The sequence below is a fragment of the Homalodisca vitripennis genome, chromosome 1 (assembly GCF_021130785.1).
Source record: "Homalodisca vitripennis isolate AUS2020 chromosome 1, UT_GWSS_2.1, whole genome shotgun sequence".
Taxonomy (NCBI): Eukaryota; Metazoa; Arthropoda; class Insecta; order Hemiptera; family Cicadellidae; genus Homalodisca; species Homalodisca vitripennis.
In genome coordinates, this window is record NC_060207.1 from 38,090,407 (window position 1) to 38,111,739 (window position 21,333).

Below are 21,333 nucleotides of genomic sequence, written 5' to 3' on the forward strand. Positions count from 1 at the left end.
TGTATGTGTAGCTTGTTAAACAATTCTCAAGGTACATTAACAAACCTTTAACTAAATTAATAAACATCTAAATCAAACCTAATTGTTTTTCTCACTTCTCTTATCTTGCAAAACAAAGTGACATGCATGAACATGTCATCAAATACATAGGAAATTATATACTGTCAGTACATAGGACTACCATGTTCAAAAGAAAACCATAATATACAGGACTACAATATTAATATTAATATTGATAATAAACAACCAGATGACGAAGTCAAGAAACCCTTTTACCATAAAAAAAGATGTATAGTGACTGCAAGATAAGACTTTCTACACCATAGATGAATCCTTTTTCTGGAGAAAGCTTGAAGAACATTGTTAATTATAATTACTTTGTCTTGATGAAATTGTTAATAAAGAACATTGAGTACTGATTCATCTGATTGTGAAATTACAACCAGTCCATGTTAAAGAAATGAGAAAAATTAAAGTAGATACAACTGTTCCAAAGAGTATCAACACTTATATCCTATGATCTAAATATTTGACTATCGAGTAGTCAAATTTCATTAAATATGTATATTTCATATCCCACCTCCTGGAGGATTATTTAAACTTACCAAACTGTATTATTATATCTGATTCTCAAATCTGAATTCAAAATATCATACCTTTCACAGAAGCTGTTACGTTCTGAGGCTGAACCAAGACCTTGTCTCCAGCTTGGACCATTCCTGTCTCAACACGTCCCGCTATGCAGAACCCAGATCCTGTGCCTTTGAATACATCATTTACAGAAATCCTAAGTGGCTTGGATACTGGCCTCTCAGGTACCTTGAATTTGTCTGTAATAATATGAGAAACCAGATTAGTAGAGTTGTAATTTTTATTTAAAGCACAATTTTAGGGCTTGCTACCTTAAATTTTTGTCCATTTAAACGAATAGATTTATTTGTATTTTATGGTTATATTGAAATTGTTTTTGTCTGTGCAATGGATCAGACAATCAAATCAGTTATTGACAAAGGTTTGTGATGATGAATTGGACTCAGATTAATAGTGGTGACTCAATGGATGAGATTTTGGTAGACTAAGTTACTTTTACAAAAATAAACTATAATAAAAATATTAATTAGTCAGAGTCTTTCTATTTGTTCAGTTTTTCAATTATTTGTAAATGAATAAAGTAAAAAAAGAGGCCTCAATTGTAACTTTACTCTTAGAGTGCCAATTAGGAGAGAATAGGTCAAAAGCACAGGGTTTCTACTCAATTTTAATCATCAAATTCGCGGTTTTCACTGCACAAAAATAGTAATTTCACGGTAGATAGTTTTTATAAGCATTACAAATAAAAATAGAAAAGATTGTATTTTTGACATGGAGTGGCCGATTTCAGTATCTAGTGCCAAAATGAGCCACAAGTGGCCTAAGCCTTGTTGCCGGTTCTCGCGTCTCAACTCAGATTGTATACAGGTGGTTCATACTTGTGTGGTTCATTTCTCAGACGCGGCGAAATAGTGAAACTATTTTAAACTTTTCCTTATTTCACTAATAATATCGACGATTTCTGCAGAAATAGACAGATGCATCAACAAAATAGGCATTGATTTTTAGATCTTGGGTACGACACAAGAAGGGGCAATATGCATCCAACGGTATGGTTTGTTAAATAATGAGCATAAAATGGGATAAAATTTACCTAGTATCATACAGAGAAGTACACAAGTGAGAATTGTGCAAGCCTAAACAAGGGCCACAAAACGCTGACGAAACACAGATAAAAGCTGTGAAAGCGATATTGCAGAACCCGTTTAGATGGCCAAGACAAGTTTCGGCGTTTTACTGCAACTCAAGTTCCCATTCCCCGCCTCATTTAGCAGTAGTCTCTTGATGAAACAGCATGATGAATATTTATTATTTTTTCTAATGCTTCACTGTTCCGTGATTTAAGGCAACACAGAAGAGACTGAAAAGTGACAAGACAGTTTATTCCATCTTGAGTTCCAGGTTTCTATCAAGTGAGTTTGGCCTAACTCTACTGCACTCAAAGCATAGGGAAGAATTTAAAAAAATTATTACTAAATGTCAAAAAAATCATTCAACGAACAAGTGTGGAATATTAACTTGTTTCTTGATTCCACAACAAAGGATTACACTTTACTTCTATTATAAGCTATATATTATATCCCACTAATATTATAAATGAGAATGTAAGTTTGTTTGTTACGCTTTTACGTGAAAACTACTTAACCGATCATCATGAAACTTTGTACACATATTCTTGGAGGTATTAGAAGTAACATAGGATACTTTTTATTAATAAACAAAATTAATTTTTACAAAAAATATAAAAAAATTGTCAACAAATCTCAAAATATAGCTACTTCAACACCATCTAGCATTCCAGTAATGAAGTTCCAACCCTGAGTACTGTAATACCGTCACACTGTATTATCGATGGTCACGTTAACATCTAATCCTATCCAATCCACCCAATATAATTTCACCTGTTGGGAATTCTTCTATATTTAATGTTATTTTCTTCTGCCATCCAATTGACTATAATTTCAACTGTTTGGAATTCTTCAATATTTAATGTTATTTTCTTCTGCCATCCAATTGACTATTAATTTCAACTGTTTGGAATTCTTCAATATTTAATGTTATTTTCTTCTGTCATTATTACATGCAGTGTAAAACTATTTGAATTTTTGAGGTTGTGTCATTTTTGTAGTTGGATGCCATTTTATTATTTTATTTTAGATCTTACTTATTATTCTAATTCTTACTCTGTTCTTCTTTAAAAATGCCTCTGAAGCGGAAATCTGGTTAATCTAAAAATTCTACGTTAGCCTGTACAGCAAAAGTTGCATGGAATCAAGAATCTACGGTTTACGCAGAGCTGAGAAGACAACAGAAAGCACAGCGAAACAGTTTTTTGAGAGCAGCCGAAACGCCTCTTCAGGCACAAGTTCGATTAGAAAGACAAGCTGCACTATAGGCAGCTAGAAGAGCGACAGAAACGCCAGAACAATCGCAGGCGAGAAGAATTCATAATGCAGCAGAACACAACTGCTTCAGCTCTTGCTCAGTGGGGGGTCCGATGAGGTTCTCTCCTGTGAGTCCACTACAAGGCACAAATGTCACATACCTATGTCTCTTATGAATCCATTACAAGGCACAAATGCCACATACCTATGACTTGCAGCAAGTAGGGCCCAGTGTACCACTGCTTGAGCTCTTGCTCAGTGGGGGGTCCGATGAGGTTCTCTCCTGTGAGTCCACTACAAGGCACGAACGTCACGTCCCTCTCCTGGTAGCCAGCTTGCTTCAGCAGGAACTGCTTCAGTTTGGACGCTATCTCCAAGAACCTCTTCTCACTCCAGCCCACCGTATCCAGCTTGTTGATGGCCACACACAACTGACTCACTCCTGCACAATTTGTACAATATTGTTAACAGCATTCAACAAGTTTAAATTGAATAAAATTTTATGAAGATTTAGGAAGAATTATAAAAAGTTGAAGGTAGGACACTGCACCAGTACTGCTATGATATATGTGTTTTTAGGAGACTGGTCCAATGAGTAGCTTAGAGAAGTACATAGAGTGTTCATTAAGTCCAGCATTGGCTTAATATTTCTATACAATTACCGATAAAATAATAACACTTATACATCATCACTACACCTAAAAATCTACTTTCTGAAGTAACTACCAATTTCTGTCATATCAGTGTAACGGCTCACAAGAAGTCAGAAGAAAATGTTAAATGAAACATAGGTACATAGATGTGTACATGTGTATACATAAAATTACACAATACATAAAATTAGAAAAAATTCTGCAAATCTGATCTTAAAAGATTCACCCTATAAAAATAGCACTGGCACACTGCTTAAAAAATTACAATCTAGGTCCTGCTATAGAAGGCTGATTTGTTTTGCTCAAGTTGAGATGGAGTTAAACTTTTTAAATACATACTGGATCTAAGAAATAATGTTGTAGGATAGTTAGTGATCCTTCACATATAATGGAGGATGGTCCACAAAGAGTTCTAAAAAAACATGAAATGAAATTACTGTTTTCATTCAGTTAATTTTAATTTCATTAAATCAGTTTTCATTCATCGGCAATTTTCATAAATTTTATTAAGACTACTACCTAATATATTTAGATTTTATCAATTTATTAAAAACTTAAATTCACTGTTTGGTAATATTCAATTAGCAAAAAATTGCATGCGCAGCTAACACAATAAACTCCATGTCCCCTAAGATGATCTAACCAAACAACATGATATTTATGAACCTCTTAAATGTAAATGGTTATATACAAATATTCTAAAGTATCCATTAAGTTTTATAGATTTGACCCTCCTTCTAAGCTCCTATAAACACAATATTGTAATAAATTCAATTCTGAATAGTTTATACATTTTCTAATTAAAATAAAATAGAGATTTTTGTTATAAGAGTTTGCAGACTTATTTATTACTATGTTTTAACTAGAAAAACCAAGCAAACTTGTAAAACGTAAAGCTTCAAAATCTATACCAAATTGTAGAACATTTGAATTTCTCATGAAATCAAATTTGATGACCTATATGAAATTATTGGATAGAAATATCAGGGAAAGGTAAGCAAAAAATTATGGTTCGATACCAGAAAAAACTAATCTAAGGGCTAATGTTTCTAGCCATATATATTTATAATCTGTTCTCCAATAGTAAGAAAATTAAGAGAAATATCACTTTGTTCTAACCAAATAATACTGCTGTTTAACAATGTTAATTTCACGCTTTATTGTAATGTAAAGTTTCTTGCAGTAGTTTTTAAAGAAGCTAAATACTATTACTGGCACCAACATCTACTTTCCTAGAGAGCGAACCAGCAATGCGTGTTCCCTAGTCTGACCGCCAGACTCGAAGCCAGTCTCAAACTCTCCTCTAGTCGCATCCACCACCAGCAGTGCCACATCTGCCTGAGCCGCTCCTGTGATCATATTTGGAATGAAGTCTTTGTGACCGGGTGCGTCCAGTAGTGTCACAATCTTTGTCTCTGTTTCCAATTGTGACTGTCCGACATCCATTGTGATGCCTCGGTTCCTACACAACACACAATATATTTTCAATTCTTCATGACTTGAGGCTCTTAGAGTTATCAACAGTTTCATACTGATACAACTACTAGCTCACCTTTCTTCTCCAGTCTCATCAAGAATCCAAGCATACATAAAAGACTGCTTGCCTAATTTCTTGCTTTCCTGCTCATACTTGTGCATGAGCTTCTGATTAACCCGTCCCAACCTGTACAGTAGATGCCCCATCAGCGTGCTCTTGCCTGCATCAACGTGTCCGATAGTGACCATGTGGAGATGCTCTTTGCCATCACCTCGCACTTTCTTCCACTCATCCTCCGCCAACACATTCCTATAGCAATTGATAAATTTTAATGTTTACATTATTACTCGAAATAATTTTTCTCTTTATTTGTTCCTAACCCTCACTGTAATTTAAACTGGAAAATGAGGTTTCGTGCCATTTGCAAATGTAATTATAATTCTTAGTCATTTATTTATAGTCATTTAGCAATAACAGATTTTATTAAAAAGTGTATTTGTAGAATATTTTTCTTGGTTGATTTTGAAAACTAGAAAAGCAAAGGTCAACACACTGAAACCATAAAATAATGCTTCTAAAATAAGTGTATATATATATATATATATATATATATATATTATATATATATATATATACAGTGTGGCGCAAAAGTCACTGAACAGTTGGTTAAAAGAAGAAAAAAATAACAGCAAGACGTAGTACAATAGTTTTTGTCCGTGATGTTGGTATTACTAAATGTTGGTAATTATGCCTTTTTAAGTTGGCAATACAATGCAATGAAACACACAACAATCGAACTAGTGAGTTCATCTGTGACACGTGTTTAAAGCTGTAGTCCCCGAATTATTATTTTTCTAATAGAATTTTTGTTTGAACATTAGTCATAATGTTAACGAAAGAAGAAAGGATTTTCGCGTTAAAAACATTTTATAAAAGTGGTGCTACTGCAGTTGTTAATGAATGGGGAATACACTTTAGATGAAAACCACCATCTAGACAAACAGTGTACGACATACGAGATAGATTTCAACAACATGGATCTGTTATTAAAAAAATTATAAACATTAAAAATAAATATTAAAAGACACAAAATATCACATAATGATATACAGCGTACAAAGCTATGCCTAATAGAGCTATAATAAGTCTTGGATTGGATTTATTACTGGCTAGAACATTCAATTTCCATCAGATCCCTTTTCACAGGCTAAAAAAGAAACAATATATAAACAAAGTATATATTTCAAAACTTGTATGTTAAGTTTTAAAAATTCTTGTATGCTGTTAAAAAATGTCTAACTAGTATTTGACTTATATGACATTATGTTATTAATATTAGATAACATTATTTTTAGTGTGAAGTCATACACTAAATTATATAAAACGATCACAAATTATTTGGGATTATAAACTGTAAATATCTTACTTAGCTGGAGTTTTATTGTCTAGCTCAGGATTAACACTATTCTTGAGTTTCCTCTGCACCTCAGGACTTGATCCTTCAGGAGTTGTCTTGCCAAAAGATGGGGATTGAGAACGAGGTGTTCCATCACCAGGTTTTAGTCCACCTTCCCCTAAAATAAACAATGTTTTCATGCAATTATGTGTTATGGTATATTTAACGTATAGCTACATCAATAAAACATTTAGTACAGGAAATCCCTGTTAATCCAGCATATAATGTAATGACTGTAATGGACAAAATGCACTAATTTTATTTCCTGATATAGAAACTATTTTACAAAATACAGTTACAACCCTGTTTCTCTATTTATAGGGAATTTTGATCAGTCCAAAAAGTTCAAAAGTTCCAGTAACATAACTAAACCCTTAAAAACAATTGCTCGATAGACCATTGACATGGACGGCCATTTAGTACCTAGTAATTTGTTTTCATAGTTCGGCTGTTTTAAAACAAATTAAAATAACAGATTCTTTCAATAATAATACATAAGTTCTATATAAGATATAGTTATGGAACTTCACCAATTTACAATGTATAGTTTTTAATTAATTATGAAAAGGAAAAAATATATACTATAAAATATGTACATTTGTACATACACTGTATACATAAATTCTCTACTATATAGGTCCATGTAAAATATATAAGGATAGTATATCACCTTGAAAACATTTTATTGAGATACAGTATTATTATAATTACTCATAATAATCTTTATAAACAATATACATTTTAAAAAGTTTGTATTGCTGTTGCGCAAACCTTTGATTTTACCTCAAACCATCTACAGCTGTAAAATCCGCCCTGTGATTATCACATGAAACAAAAAATCAAGTGTCTATAAAAAAAGAAAATTTATTTTAAGCATTTATTCAAACTAGTAATATTAAAAATACAGTGGGTAAGCTTAGGAAGAGTTAGCAGCTTGAGAGGTATTGCTATCTAGCAGACGACAGTGTAACTATAGAGACTTGATATCATGGCGGGATGCTCTTGTCATGTTCGCGGTACCGCTATTACCTGTGGTTCACTTCCGTTAAAGCATGTCAAAGAGTTAATGAAGTAAGGCTACCAAGGCCATCTGAATAACATAGTACTCAACATGTGATAGATGGGTTAGCCACGCAACTTACTCCATACGTTTCTCATCCCATACTCTATTATATTTAGATAACGCTCTTAATCAGGTACTTTTATTAAACTGGTACCTTCCAAGTCCCAAAAGTTACAGATTAAGAGGGTCAACTGAATATTTGCACATTTATTTTACCTGAAGTATCACTCTTGCTGACTTGGAAACCTTTGACGACAGAGCTCGTCTTGGCAGGAGCAACCACACTGATTGTAGGAGGGCCATCACTGGAAGTACTGGAAGAGTCAGCCTTTGTTCCTACTACGTTACTGTGTTCTACAAACAAATTATGAGTGTGTAGAAAACAAAAATATCATAAGACACTAAAAAGTAGTGTATGTCTAAAAACTATTTTTAAGGTTAAATCATCAATGCTTGTATTTCTCAGTTAAACAAGCAATACATTGCAGAATCACTGTGGTATGTCACAATCGTGTAGTTGAGAAACTAAGCATCTTCTGCCTGTAGATGACACTAATTTCTAATGCCAGCTTCAGGAAGCTACCTAATTATAATTGATAACACATTGAATGAGTATAAAAACTAATGGATTCTCTTGGAAGGGAAATTTTGTCATTGTGATGTAATAGTGGCAAGCAGTTTCTATCATTCTTAACAAATTGAAAATAGTCGGGAGATTTATTTTTTATTTTAACTTTCTTATTTCTATAACATTCATTATTATATGTAAGATTATATCTGTCTTGTGAGGTTCATATTTCTGTTTTCTGACGCTATTGTGATTATACTCGTACTGTTATTAAATAAAGATTACACTTGAGATTTAAATTTGACTACAAATTAATAAAATATGGTCTTAAATTTAATATAACATACTTTAAGTGTATGTAATAATTACTGGATACGTACCTGAGTGAAGCATTATTTTAAACACTCTTTTTTTACCATAATTTTTGTTAAACTGAAATTATACACTCCTTTCTTGATACGTAATCTTGTGTTCATTGAGAGGCAGTTAATTGGAATTTTGATGGCAAACTAAAAAGCAGTGTACTAGAAGTATAGAAGCATAAAATTGTAGAATGCTCTGACCTACTATTTTTGCTGCAAGTATATCATTACATTACAATCACAATTCTGAATCCATCTTCCTTAAGTAACCTTCCAGAATTAGACACAACTGTCCACAACAAAGATAATGATTGCAGCCTACAAATGTCAAATGATGGCCACAGCCTGTGACAAACAGAAGCTTAGACATATGGACATGAAGAAGATTTGGCTCAGAATTTGAGGAAGACGATTCTGTTAATTCTATTAGGAGACACCTCAATTGTTTTCCTACAAAAGGCCAACTGATAATACCACTTCTGTGGCTCAGTCTTCTGCATTAATATTTCTATGTTGTCTCCAGTTTAATCAATTTAAAATACTCAATAACCAATTGTACTGTAATTAAATGTAGTTGCGAGCCTAGAAAGTATAGACACTTGTTTAAAGAAGACAAGCACATCTGCACCGACGATACAGGAGCAGGAACTATTCACAGATGACTCAAAAAACTGAGATGCCATAACGCTTAAATTAAATAAATAATATCTGATACATAAGAAAAAATGCACTAACTCTGCACAATGTACAAGTGCATTCACAACAGTGTCATTCTATTACAATATAAATATAATAACTTTAATAGAAGCAATTGTAAGAGTCTGACTCAAATGTAACTTTTTTTAAAGAAAATTCCCATTGTACCTACTAAGATATAAATGAACTCCAAGATTTACTTTCCACAAAGATGTGCACATCTCTGATACATGTAGTGAGCTTTTACTCCAGAACGTCCTATGTAGTACGTCGAATCGTAGTATGTTTATAATCAAATGGTTTTTTATTTGCACTATGAGTCAACTCACTGATTACCATTTTATGTGTAATTAATATGATTTCAAGATAGGTGCAAGTAGTAAACAGATAGGCTAGGTAAATAACACAGCCATATAAGTACTTGTTAGTTGTGTTACTGGAAAAGGTGAAAGGAAGTTATCTACTTTTAGTCTAATAATACTCATTATTCATGTCCATCATTCTACTGTAATGTAGAAAACTGTCTTAATCCAAGCAGGATTCTTTCTTTTAATATTTATAACAGAATATTATTATTCAGACTGACTATTTCATGTGAATCAGAATCAATTTTTCAGTTTCTTTATGTAAGCAATTATTAAAGATTGCAGTTCTTTTGTCATGTGTTTGCCAAATACAAATATGCATTTTTGTGTTCGTCTTTTGATATCCTATAAGGTACCAATCATACAAAGTTTTGAGTTTATACAAATAATATATCAGCAATAAAAGTGAGCACAATCTCTATCTAAAGTTAAAACCAATTGCTGTGAAACTTGGTAAAATTGTATTCAATGCTGTGAATTATGTTATAAGCCATATTTAATTAATACTTTAAATATGGAAGTCATTAATATTACTTTGTGAAACATTTTTTCTCAGTTATTAGACAATATGTTTAAATTTGATTGTCTCCAACTGCCACTAGTAAAAACTACTCAGTAACAGACTACTTTTTGGTGGAATGCAAGATTTTTTTTCGAAAATTCGTGAAACATACTCCTTCTCACTTCAACTTGTCATACTTAAATTTCAATTAAAGGTAAACTGAATAATTACACTGAGTAAAATTATCCTTGACATTGTCAATGTCCTTCACATTGCAATGAAAATGCAATGTCCTCTCCTTGTCAATTTGTTTTTTAAATTTATTACGAAATAAAAGTAAAATAAATCAAAACGATAAAAAATTCTCCTTTGGTATCAATAGATATCATACTTCAATTTTTAAGGCAAATTTAAAATTTCAAAAACGAATAATATGAAAAATTAATAACTCAGAAAAACTTGTATCTTATTTTCTGTAAATTTGTGTTAAACAATATTATAAGAAATATAGAAATTTCAACAAATTTTTTAAACATAATATGAATAACATATATAAAAAAAAGTTTTAAGAGTCTTCTTGCAATTTTCTGCAAACTTGCAAATAAATCAATTCAAAATTGTTTGAGTTCATAAACTTTAGTTTCCAAAATTTAAATTTGTTTACTTATATTCAGTAAATTGTATTACTATTGTTATATGTAATAAGTTTGCCCCTAAGAATTTGGTTTTTTTTTCTAATGATGAAATAATGATAAGAAAATGATTGAGAAAATCCTCAGTGAAGTTGCATGGCTGTTGCCATGATTGCAGCTCCTCACAAAATAATAAAAAAACTAAGCAATTGATGTGTTTATATATGACACATAAGATTGTCTATAGTACGTGTACAAGAATAAAAACTGTAATTTTGGTATTTTCTTACTTAAACATTATGATTGATTACAAAAACTGTTTTGGTTCATTTTCTGTTAACTGAAGTTGTATCTCCACAGCAAGGCCAAATAAAATAATTAAAGAATTTAACTGTGTGTAATTTTTTGGCGTGGTGTGAACCACAACACACAGATGTTAGCTAGTAAGACTAAAAAACTAAGATACTAATCTATTCCTATTTTTCCGGGGAGTTTCATTGACCGATACAAAAAATGAAAAACCTTTTCCTTCATTTTACCTTATGTTCCATGAAGCTTACAAAATCACAATATTATCCCTAAATAAAGATTTTCTCAAAATAAAACTGCAAACAAAAAATTAATTCTCATAATATTCAAAACTAAAAAGAATGCTTCTTTCCCTAAAATAAAATATAAACTCAATATCCTAATATACTAATTTAAACTTCAAAACAAACTTTCTCTTAAATTAGTTCAAAATTCTTCAAATAAAACAAGTTTTCTTATTAATATTTCAATTCTTAACCACTAACACATTATACTAATTTGTAATTCAGAAATCCACTCAAATAATTAAAAGTTGATTCAAAGTCTAGTTATGTAAAATTCTAAAAGTTCTAAAAAAACTAAAAACTATAAGATAGTTAATATTACTTTAGAATAGAATATCTCCAATATTAAATTGAATTAAAATCAAAGAATTACTCTTCTGTTACATTAATTTAATAACAAGTAATTATTCTCAAATATTTTTTTACTCAAATCAAATTATAATTTTTTTGTGGAAATATATTTTCTGAAAACTCTAAAACAAGAACACTGCTATCAGTAAAACACCCTTAATATTTTAAAAACCCTGTAAGCTAAAGATCAGATTAATTTGCACTTACATATTCTCCCATACAGTAAAATATCAAAAAATCCTTTAGAACTCACTTACAGGAAAGACTATTACAGAATGGATAGCCTGAAACCCCTTTACTGGATGCCAAATTATGTAATATCCAAGCCTTTTGATTGGTCCAGTAGGCAGGATTACGTACTCAAATCAATTGTATGTCAAATGATGGCCACAGCCTGTGACAAACAGAAGCTTAGACATATGGACATGAAGAAGATTTGGCTCAGAATTTGAGGAAGACGATTCTGTTAATTCTATTTAGGAGACACCTCAATTGTTTTCCTATAAAAGGCCAACTGATAATACCACTTCTGTGGCTCAGTCTTCTGCATTAATATTTCTATGTTGTCTCCAGTTTAATCAATTTAAAATACTCAATAACCAATTGTACTGTAATTAAATGTAGTTGCGAGCCTAGAAAGTATAGACACTTGTTTAAAGAAGACAAGCACATCTGCACCGACGATACAGGAGCAGGAACTATTCACAGATGACTCAAAAACTGAGATGCCATAACGCTTAAATTAAATAAATAATATCTGATACATAAGAAAAATGCACTAACTCTGCACAATGTACAAGTGCATTCACAACAGTGTCATTCTATTACAATATAAATATAATAACTTTAATAGAAGCAATTGTAAGAGTCTGACTCAAATGTAACTTTTTTTAAAGAAAATTCCCATTGTACCTACTAAGATATAAATGAACTCCAAGATTTACTTTCCACAAAGATGTGCACATCTCTGATACATGTAGTGAGCTTTTACTCCAGAACGTCCTATGTAGTACGTCGAATCGTAGTATGTTATAATCAAATGGTTTTTATTTGCACTATGAGTCAACTCACTGATTACCATTTTATGTGTAATTAATATGATTTCAAGATAGGTGCAAGTAGTAAACAGATAGGCTAGGTAAATAACACAGCCATAAAGTACTTGTTAGTTGTGTTACTGGAAAAGGTGAAAGGAAGTTATCTACTTTTAGTCTAATAATACTCATTATTCATGTCCATCATTCTACTGTAATGTAGAAAACTGTCTTAATCCAAGCAGGATTCTTTCTTTTAATATTTATAACAGAATATTATTATTCAGACTGACTATTTCATGTGAATCAGAATCAATTTTCAGTTTCTTTATGTAAGCAATTATTAAAGATTGCAGTTCTTTTGTCATGTGTTTGCCAAATACAAATATGCATTTTTGTTCGTCTTTTGATATCCTATAAGGTACCAATCATACAAAGTTTTGAGTTATACAAATAATATATCAGCAATAAAAGTGAGCACAATCTCTATCTAAAGTTAAAACCAATTGCTGTGAAACTTGGTAAAATTGTATTCAATGCTGTGAATTATGTTATAAGCCATATTTAATTAATACTTTAAATATGGAAGTCATTAATATTACTTTGTGAAACATTTTTTCTCAGTTATTAGACAATATGTTTAAATTTGATTGTCTCCAACTGCCACTAGTAAAAACTACTCAGTAACAGACTACTTTTTGGTGGAATGCAAGATTTTTTTTCGAAAATTCGTGAAACATACTCCTTCTTACTTCAACTTGTCATACTTAAATTTCAATTAAAGGTAAACTGAATAATTACACTGAGTAAAATTATCCTTGACATTGTCAATGTCCTTCACATTGCAATGAAAATGCCAATGTCCTCCTTGTCAATTTGTTTTTTAAATTTATTACGAAATAAAAGTAAAATAAATCAAAACGATAAAAATTCTCCTTTGGTATCAATAGATATCATACTTCAATTTTTAAGGCAAATTTAAAATTTCAAAAACGAATAATATGAAAAATTAATAACTCAGAAAAACTTGTATCTTATTTTCTGTAAATTTGTGTTAAACAATATTTATAAGAAATATAGAAATTTCAACAAATTTTTTAAACATAATATGAATAACATATATAAAAAAAGTTTTAAGAGTCTTCTTGCAATTTTCTGCAAACTTGCAAATAAATCAATTCAAAATTGTTTGAGTTCATAAACTTTAGTTTCCAAAATTTAAATTTGTTTACTTATATTCAGTAAATTGTATTACTATTGTTATATGTAATAAGTTTGCCCCTAAGAATTTGGTTTTTTTTCTAATGATGAATAATGATAAGAAAATGATTGAGAAAATCCTCAGTGAAGTTGCATGGCTGTTGCCATGATTGCAGCTCCTCACAAAATAATAAAAAACTAAGCAATTGATGTGTTTATATATGACACATAAGATTGTCTATAGTACGTGTACAAGAATAAAAACTGTAATTTTGATATTTTCTTACTTAAACATTATGATTGATTACAAAAACTGTTTTGGTTCATTTTCTGTTAACTGAAGTTGTATCTCCACAGCAAGGCCAAATAAAATAATTAAAGAATTTAACTGTGTGTAATTTTTTGGCGTGGTGTGAACCACAACACACAGATGTTAGCTAGTAAGACTAAAAACTAAGATACTAATCTATTCCTATTTTTCCGGGAGTTTCATTGACCGATACAAAAAATGAAAACCTTTTCCTTCATTTACCTTATGTTCCATGAAGCTTACAAAATCACAATATTATCCTAAATAAAGATTTTCTCAAAATAAACTGCAAACAAAAAATTAATTTCTCATAATATTCAAAACTAAAAGAATGCTTCTTTCCCTAAAATAAAATATAAACTCAATATCCTAATATACTAATTTAAACTCAAAACAAACTTTCTCTTAAATTAGTTCAAAATTCTTCAAATAAAACAAGTTTTCTTATTAATATTCAATTCTTAACCACTAACACATTATACTAATTTGTAATTCAGAAATCCACTCAAATAATTAAAAGTTGATTCAAAGTCTAGTTATGTAAAATTCTAAAAGTTCTAAAAAAACTAAAAACTATAAGATAGTTAATATTACTTTAGAATAGAATATCTCCAATATTAAATTGAATTAAAATCAAAGAATTACTCTTCTGTTACATTAATTTAATAACAAGTAATTATTCCTCAAATATTTTTACTCAAATCAAATTATAATTTTTTTGTGGAAATATATTTCTGAAACTCTAAAACAAGAACACTGCTATCAGTAAAACACCCTTAATATTTTAAAACCCTGTAAGCTAAAGATCAGATTAATTTGCACTTACATATTCTCCCATACAGTAAAATATCAAAAAATCCTTTAGAACTCACTTACAGAAAGACTATTACAGAATGGATAGCCTGAAACCCCTTTACTGGATGCCAAATTATGTAATATCCAAGCCTTTTGATTGGTCCAGTAGGCAGGATTACGTACTCAAATCAATCGTTCAGAAAAGTGTTAGATTCAGGCAGAAAGATACAATAAACGGTGTTATTTTAAAGTCATATCTCTAGGAACAATCTTTACAACAAACATTTCCAAATGGCTCACCAGTCAAGCCATTTGCACTGTAGATGTATTTCTAAACTGAGAGGTCCATTTCAACATTTAGTTTAACCTGAGATTCCCAATAATTAAATATTGTTTTACACTGTATTTTACACATTATTGTTGTATGTTTCATAACTGACTTTCCCCAATCTCTAAAGAAAATGACAATTAAAAATTATTCTGATTCTATTTCTATGAATTCTCAACACAACCTGACCCCTGATCCTTGATATAAGAATTAAGTGACTTGTTTTAAACCTATCTGTAAAATAATAACTTATCACAAGTGAAACAAATCTAGATTGTTTTAAATACAATTCATTTTGTAAATAATAATAATAAATTCAAATTCAATTTAATTAAAATTAAACGATGCAGCAGAATTCTATAGTTGTGTATAACATTTAATTCATTATTACAGCAAAAACTTATAATTTATCCAATAGCAACAGTTCGTACCTTACTGCATGTGTTGGGCACCGCTATTACTCATGGGAGATCAGTTGCTCAACTAAATATTGTTGTACAATTAGTTGACAGCGATGTTTGAACCCTGCAGCAGCCCCATCAACTCTTTGTGTCTCAGTGGGATCAGGGGCTATTGCTATGCAGCCTATTAGCCAGAACCAGGGAGTGTGGTACTGTTGTACAATTAGCTGACAGCGATGTTTGAACCCTGCAGCAGCCCCATCAACTCTTTGTGTCTCAGTGGGATCAGGGGCTATTGCTATGCAGCCTATTAGCCAGAACCAGGGAGTGTGGTACTGTTGTACAATTAGTTGACAGCGATGTTTGAACCCTGCAGCAGCCCCATCAACTCTTTGTGTCTCAGTGGGATCAGGGGCTATTGCTATGCAGCCTATTAGCCAGAACCAGGGAGTGTGGTACTGTTGTACAATTAGTTGACAGCGATGTTTGAACCCTGCAGCAGCCCCATCAACTCTTTGTGTCTCAGTGGGATCAGGGGCTATTGCTATGCAGCCTATTAGCCAGAACCAGGGAGTGTGGTACTGTTGTACAATTAGTTGACAGCGATGTTTGAACCCTGCAGCAGCCCCATCAACTCTTTGTGTCTCAGTGGGATCAGGGGCTATTGCTATGCAGCCTATTAGCCAGAACCAGGGAGTGTGGTACTGTTGTACAATTAGTTGACAGCGATGTTTGAACCCTGCAGCAGCCCCATCAACTCTTTGTGTCTCAGTGGGATCAGGGGCTATTGCTATGCAGCCTATTAGCCAGAACCAGGGAGTGTGGTACTGTTGTACAATTAGTTGACAGCGATGTTTGAACCCTGCAGCAGCCCCATCAACTCTTTGTGTCTCAGTGGGATCAGGGGCTATTGCTATGCAGCCTATTAGCCAGAACCAGGGAGTGTGGTACTGTTGTACAATTAGTTGACAGCGATGTTTGAACCCTGCAGCAGCCCCATCAACTCTTTGTGTCTCAGTGGGATCAGGGGCTATTGCTATGCAGCCTATTAGCCAGAACCAGGGAGTGTGGTACTGTTGTACAATTAGTTGACAGCGATGTTTGAACCCTGCAGCAGCCCCATCAACTCTTTGTGTCTCAGTGGGATCAGGGGCTATTGCTATGCAGCCTATTAGCCAGAACCAGGGAGTGTGGTACTGTTGTACAATTAGCTGACAGCGATGTTTGAACCCTGCAGCAGCCCCATCAACTCTTTGTGTCTCAGTGGGATCAGGGGCTATTGCTATGCAGCCTATTAGCCAGAACCAGGGAGTGTGGTACTGTTGTACAATTAGTTGACAGCGATGTTTGAACCCTGCAGCAGCCCCATCAACTCTTTGTGTCTCAGTGGGATCAGGGGCTATTGCTATGCAGCCTATTAGCCAGAACCAGGGAGTGTGGTACTGTTGTACAATTAGTTGACAGCGATGTTTGAACCCTGCAGCAGCCCCATCAACTCTTTGTGTCTCAGTGGGATCAGGGGCTATTGCTATGCAGCCTATTAGCCAGAACCAGGGAGTGTGGTACTGTTGTACAATTAGTTGACAGCGATGTTTGAACCCTGCAGCAGCCCCATCAACTCTTTGTGTCTCAGGGGGATCAGGGGCTATTGCTATGCAGCCTATTAGCCAGAACCAGGGAGTGTGGTACTGTTGTACAATTAGTTGACAGCGATGTTTGGACCCTACAACAGCCCCATCAACTCTTTGTGTCTCAGTGGGATTAGGGACTATTGCTATGCAACCTATTAGCCAGAACCAGGGAGTGTGGTACTGTTGTACAATTAGCTGACAGCGATGTTTGAACCCTGCAGCAGCCCCATCAACTCTTTGTGTCTCAGTGGGATCAGGGGCTATTGCTATGCAGCCTATTAGCCAGAACCAGGGAGTGTGGTACTGTTGTACAATTAGTTGACAGCGATGTTTGGACCCAACAATGTTCCTATGCACATTCTCAATAAGCTAGAACACTCAGTTCAATCCCCTGTTCTAGTTCTGTACACTTGTGTGTTCATTCAGCAAGTTATATAATAAAATATTTAATACATAATTGTGTGTATATATCTTCAATGAAATATAGCCACTCAAAGGAGAAACGCCCTGACATCAAAATTATTGCGATAGTCCCACTCCTACCGGCTACAAAGCGAAACGTAATCTTACTTTCTGATTAGCTCTAATATAATTATTATATTATTATACACTTTCCATTTTAGCCGTTCCACCATTGGTATATCAAAATGTCTAAACGTACAAAAAAGTTTAAATGGGAGAATTTCACCAATTTTAGTGGTGATTAAAAATATGATTTTGCAATTTCAATATTAAAAGTTGTTATGGACCAACCTATATTTCCTTACAATATTAGATATAAACAAAATTAATATGTAAATATGTTTTTTCTTTGAAATTTTCTTTTTAACTGACTTATTGGAGCTGCAGCCTATGAAAGTTTTACAAATATAACGTTTAAGACTAGTAATGTGAGCAATTTCAAACAAAACAAAAAGCGGAGAATATTATTGTTAAGTGGACTATTAATATTGTGTCTAGATTCAGTAATTATAACTTAATGTATTTAATAAATTAACAATGAGTATAAAAATTGAATATTATTATGAATATAATGACCACCATTGCTGAAAACCAAGTCGGGTGGGGACAGCTTTATATTTTTGTAACCATTGCAGATAAATTATTAAAACTATAGAAATCAATAATATAAAAAAATGTTTTATTCTTGATGCAAATATAATATCTTATTTTAAATTATATCATGTGATGACCCACAAGGAGTCAGAGTAACTCTAACATGAAAGCATTTTTAAGTAGTAATATTGAATTAAAGATCTATATTAGAAGAATAGAATAGCCACTAATCCGTCCTCAAACCAGTTCAATCTGTACAAACTTGAGGCTAATATTGTTCATTATATTTAGAGTCCTTTGTCAGGGTTTTACTATTGTAACTAATGAAAAGAATGACAACAACGCTATTTTCAACCATCTCACACCTGTAATTTTAAACCACTGCTATTTTGTAAAGATTTAATCATTAATTTGGTAATTTTTGGGAAACTAATGATGTCACACTTAAAATGTAATAATAATAACTATGTCACTCTAATAATAATTATAATCATCTGCGCTGGAAAGTAACTCGTAGAATAAAGGTTTTGACACTCGGAAGTAATTAAAAACTTTACTTTTATCACACAAAGTCATAAAACATTATGTAACATAGTCTTGTGCTAAGCCTAGTTACTAAAATCGAGTGTTACTCACTCTTCTCCTATACATTTTAATTAAAAGGACAAAGAGCCAGAGTTTTGAACTACTCTTTGCCATCTTTCTGATTGAGATGATTCCGAACTATTGTACACCTGGTTAACCGGACTAAAGTTTGTTAGAAAACTAACTAACTGTCACACTGGTGATAAGAGTTGTAATAAACCTATTTTCTCTTAGCCCATATAATAATAAGTGAGGTGAATTATTTAAGTCCGAATGGCTACCGCATTGGAATGAAATGGCATACAAAGCTAGCTAATAACAGCCAAGATATTTAAGATAAATTTTTGTACCAAGTTTAAAGTTGTGTTCCAACATTTCTTTCATCAGTTCTTGGAGATCAAAAGATTCTTATGGCATTTAAATAGAATCAATATTACAAAAACTATTTAAGATACAAACAAATTAGGATATTTATATGCACTTATAAACACTTTTTACTTTTTTATATATCAATAAATAACAGAATTTGTTTAAAACTTAAATAGTTACCTTTAATGGAAAGAAATGAAATACCAAGCTGATCAAAGGTTTTACCCGAGATACTAATAAGATCAATTTTTGTACCAAGTTTCAATTTATTTAGGCCTTTTATGAGACAGTTATTTCCACAAGCCATGTTTATATAGCATCAAAGCTATATAACATAACTATGGTAGAAAGAATCAATTCTACGTGAATGCTGAGTTTAGCTCCGGTTCACCTTCCTATTTAATTGTTGTGTAATATGATCTTGTACTAAGCCTAGTTGGTAAAATCTAGTGTTTTTCACTCTTCTCCAAAATGAAGAAATCTCTATTTCAGGAGTCGGGAGTCATTTTCATCATAAAGAGGTCTAAAATATCTGATGTCGAAACAATGCATTGTTCATTCTTTGCAACTCTGCCAGAGACTTTTTTTGGATCTCTTTAGACAAACATGACTCCCGATTACAGAAGTTAAGTTTGTGACCGTCAGATTTCAGGCGCTGCACTAAGAGGAAGGTAAACTGGAGCTAAACTCAACATTCACATCAGATAGATATATAGACTTTAGAACTGGAGTGATTTTGGGCTCTAGGGGTTATGTTAGATGAAGAAGTTATATGGAAATTTTCCCTAAGTGGTACCATGAGGACAATTGCAATAGGTTGATTTTGTATAGAAAATTTACAAATGGAAGATGAAAACTATGTGAGAAAACACAGCTGGTTAAGGTTAATTTCAGAAAGACATTCACTATAACCACACAAAAAGAAATAAAGTTGAAAGAACTGAATGAAAACATTTTTCAGTTGAATAGTGTTTTTAACCCTACATCGGGCGCTAAACGGAGTTTTCCTCCATGTATTTTTTATTATTAAAAATAGTAATACTTTACTGATATTGGCAGTCGTTTCCCGCAGTGTACTTCACGAGCATCTTTCGGGGAAGCGAAACAATAGCCTCCCACTTATCTTTGTCAAAATCTGTCAGTATGAGGTCTACTTCCGTGCGAGACTGGACGATTCCTCCGTGAGCGCCCGATGTTGTGTTTGTAGTGCTTGGACGAAATCTCCGTGAGCGCCTTATAGTGTTTAGTTTTTATGGAGTAATAATCCGTGTGCGCCTAAATGTGTGACCTGTGATGGTTTCTTTTTAAGTTTTACAATATATTTTATTTTAATTTTGTGAAATGGAGAATGAAGACGAGAGACTTGTCAGTACAGTACCCGTGTGCTAGGGAACATTTCAGTACTGTTTATGGAGTGAAAATTGTCGTTATAAGAACCAGAAGGAAAATGTTTTGAAACTTTGTGTAGTGTTTAAAAAAATTTTTAGTAAAGAATAAATTTTGATTTTAGAGTAATAATTGACATTATAATTATATAATATGTCAAGAATTGAAGTAAGTTGTTTTTGTAAGAAGTTAAAAACTAAATTAATTTCCATATATTATTATAGTAGGTTAAACATTTTTACAATTAATTGCATTATTCCTTAAAATAAACCATGTTGTTATTATACAGTAACATTTTTTAAGATTTTGAATTTCTTATTTGGAAAATTCATTACATAAGAGAGTAATTTTTTTTTAATTTCTAAAAATGAATATATTATATTGTAATTAAATCAGTATGAATATTTAAACAAATAAAAACAGTTTAAACGACTATGATATCCATTATTCGCTAACCTGGAGGAAACCTCCGTGAGCGCCTGATGGAGGGTTAAATGAGAAATATGCAAATGATGTGCAATTTTTCTAAAACATCTTCTGCTCAC

The 21,333-nt window shown here is 32.3% G+C and overlaps 1 protein-coding gene across 1 annotated transcript in view; it reads right to left on the minus strand.

Moving 5' to 3' along the window:
• LOC124359931 (protein HBS1) overlaps positions 1 to 21,333 on the minus strand; it is a 77,445-nt gene that overhangs the window by 8,586 nt on the left and 47,526 nt on the right. Inside the window, exons 5-10 of the mRNA XM_046813095.1 lie at positions 7,841 to 7,978; positions 6,532 to 6,679; positions 5,181 to 5,414; positions 4,861 to 5,090; positions 3,181 to 3,417; positions 657 to 830 (exon numbers count right to left, since the gene is read on the minus strand). Of these exons, the coding sequence (XP_046669051.1) occupies positions 657 to 830; positions 3,181 to 3,417; positions 4,861 to 5,090; positions 5,181 to 5,414; positions 6,532 to 6,679; positions 7,841 to 7,978 (1,161 nt within the window). The remainder of the gene's footprint in view (positions 1 to 656; positions 831 to 3,180; positions 3,418 to 4,860; positions 5,091 to 5,180; positions 5,415 to 6,531; positions 6,680 to 7,840; positions 7,979 to 21,333) is intronic.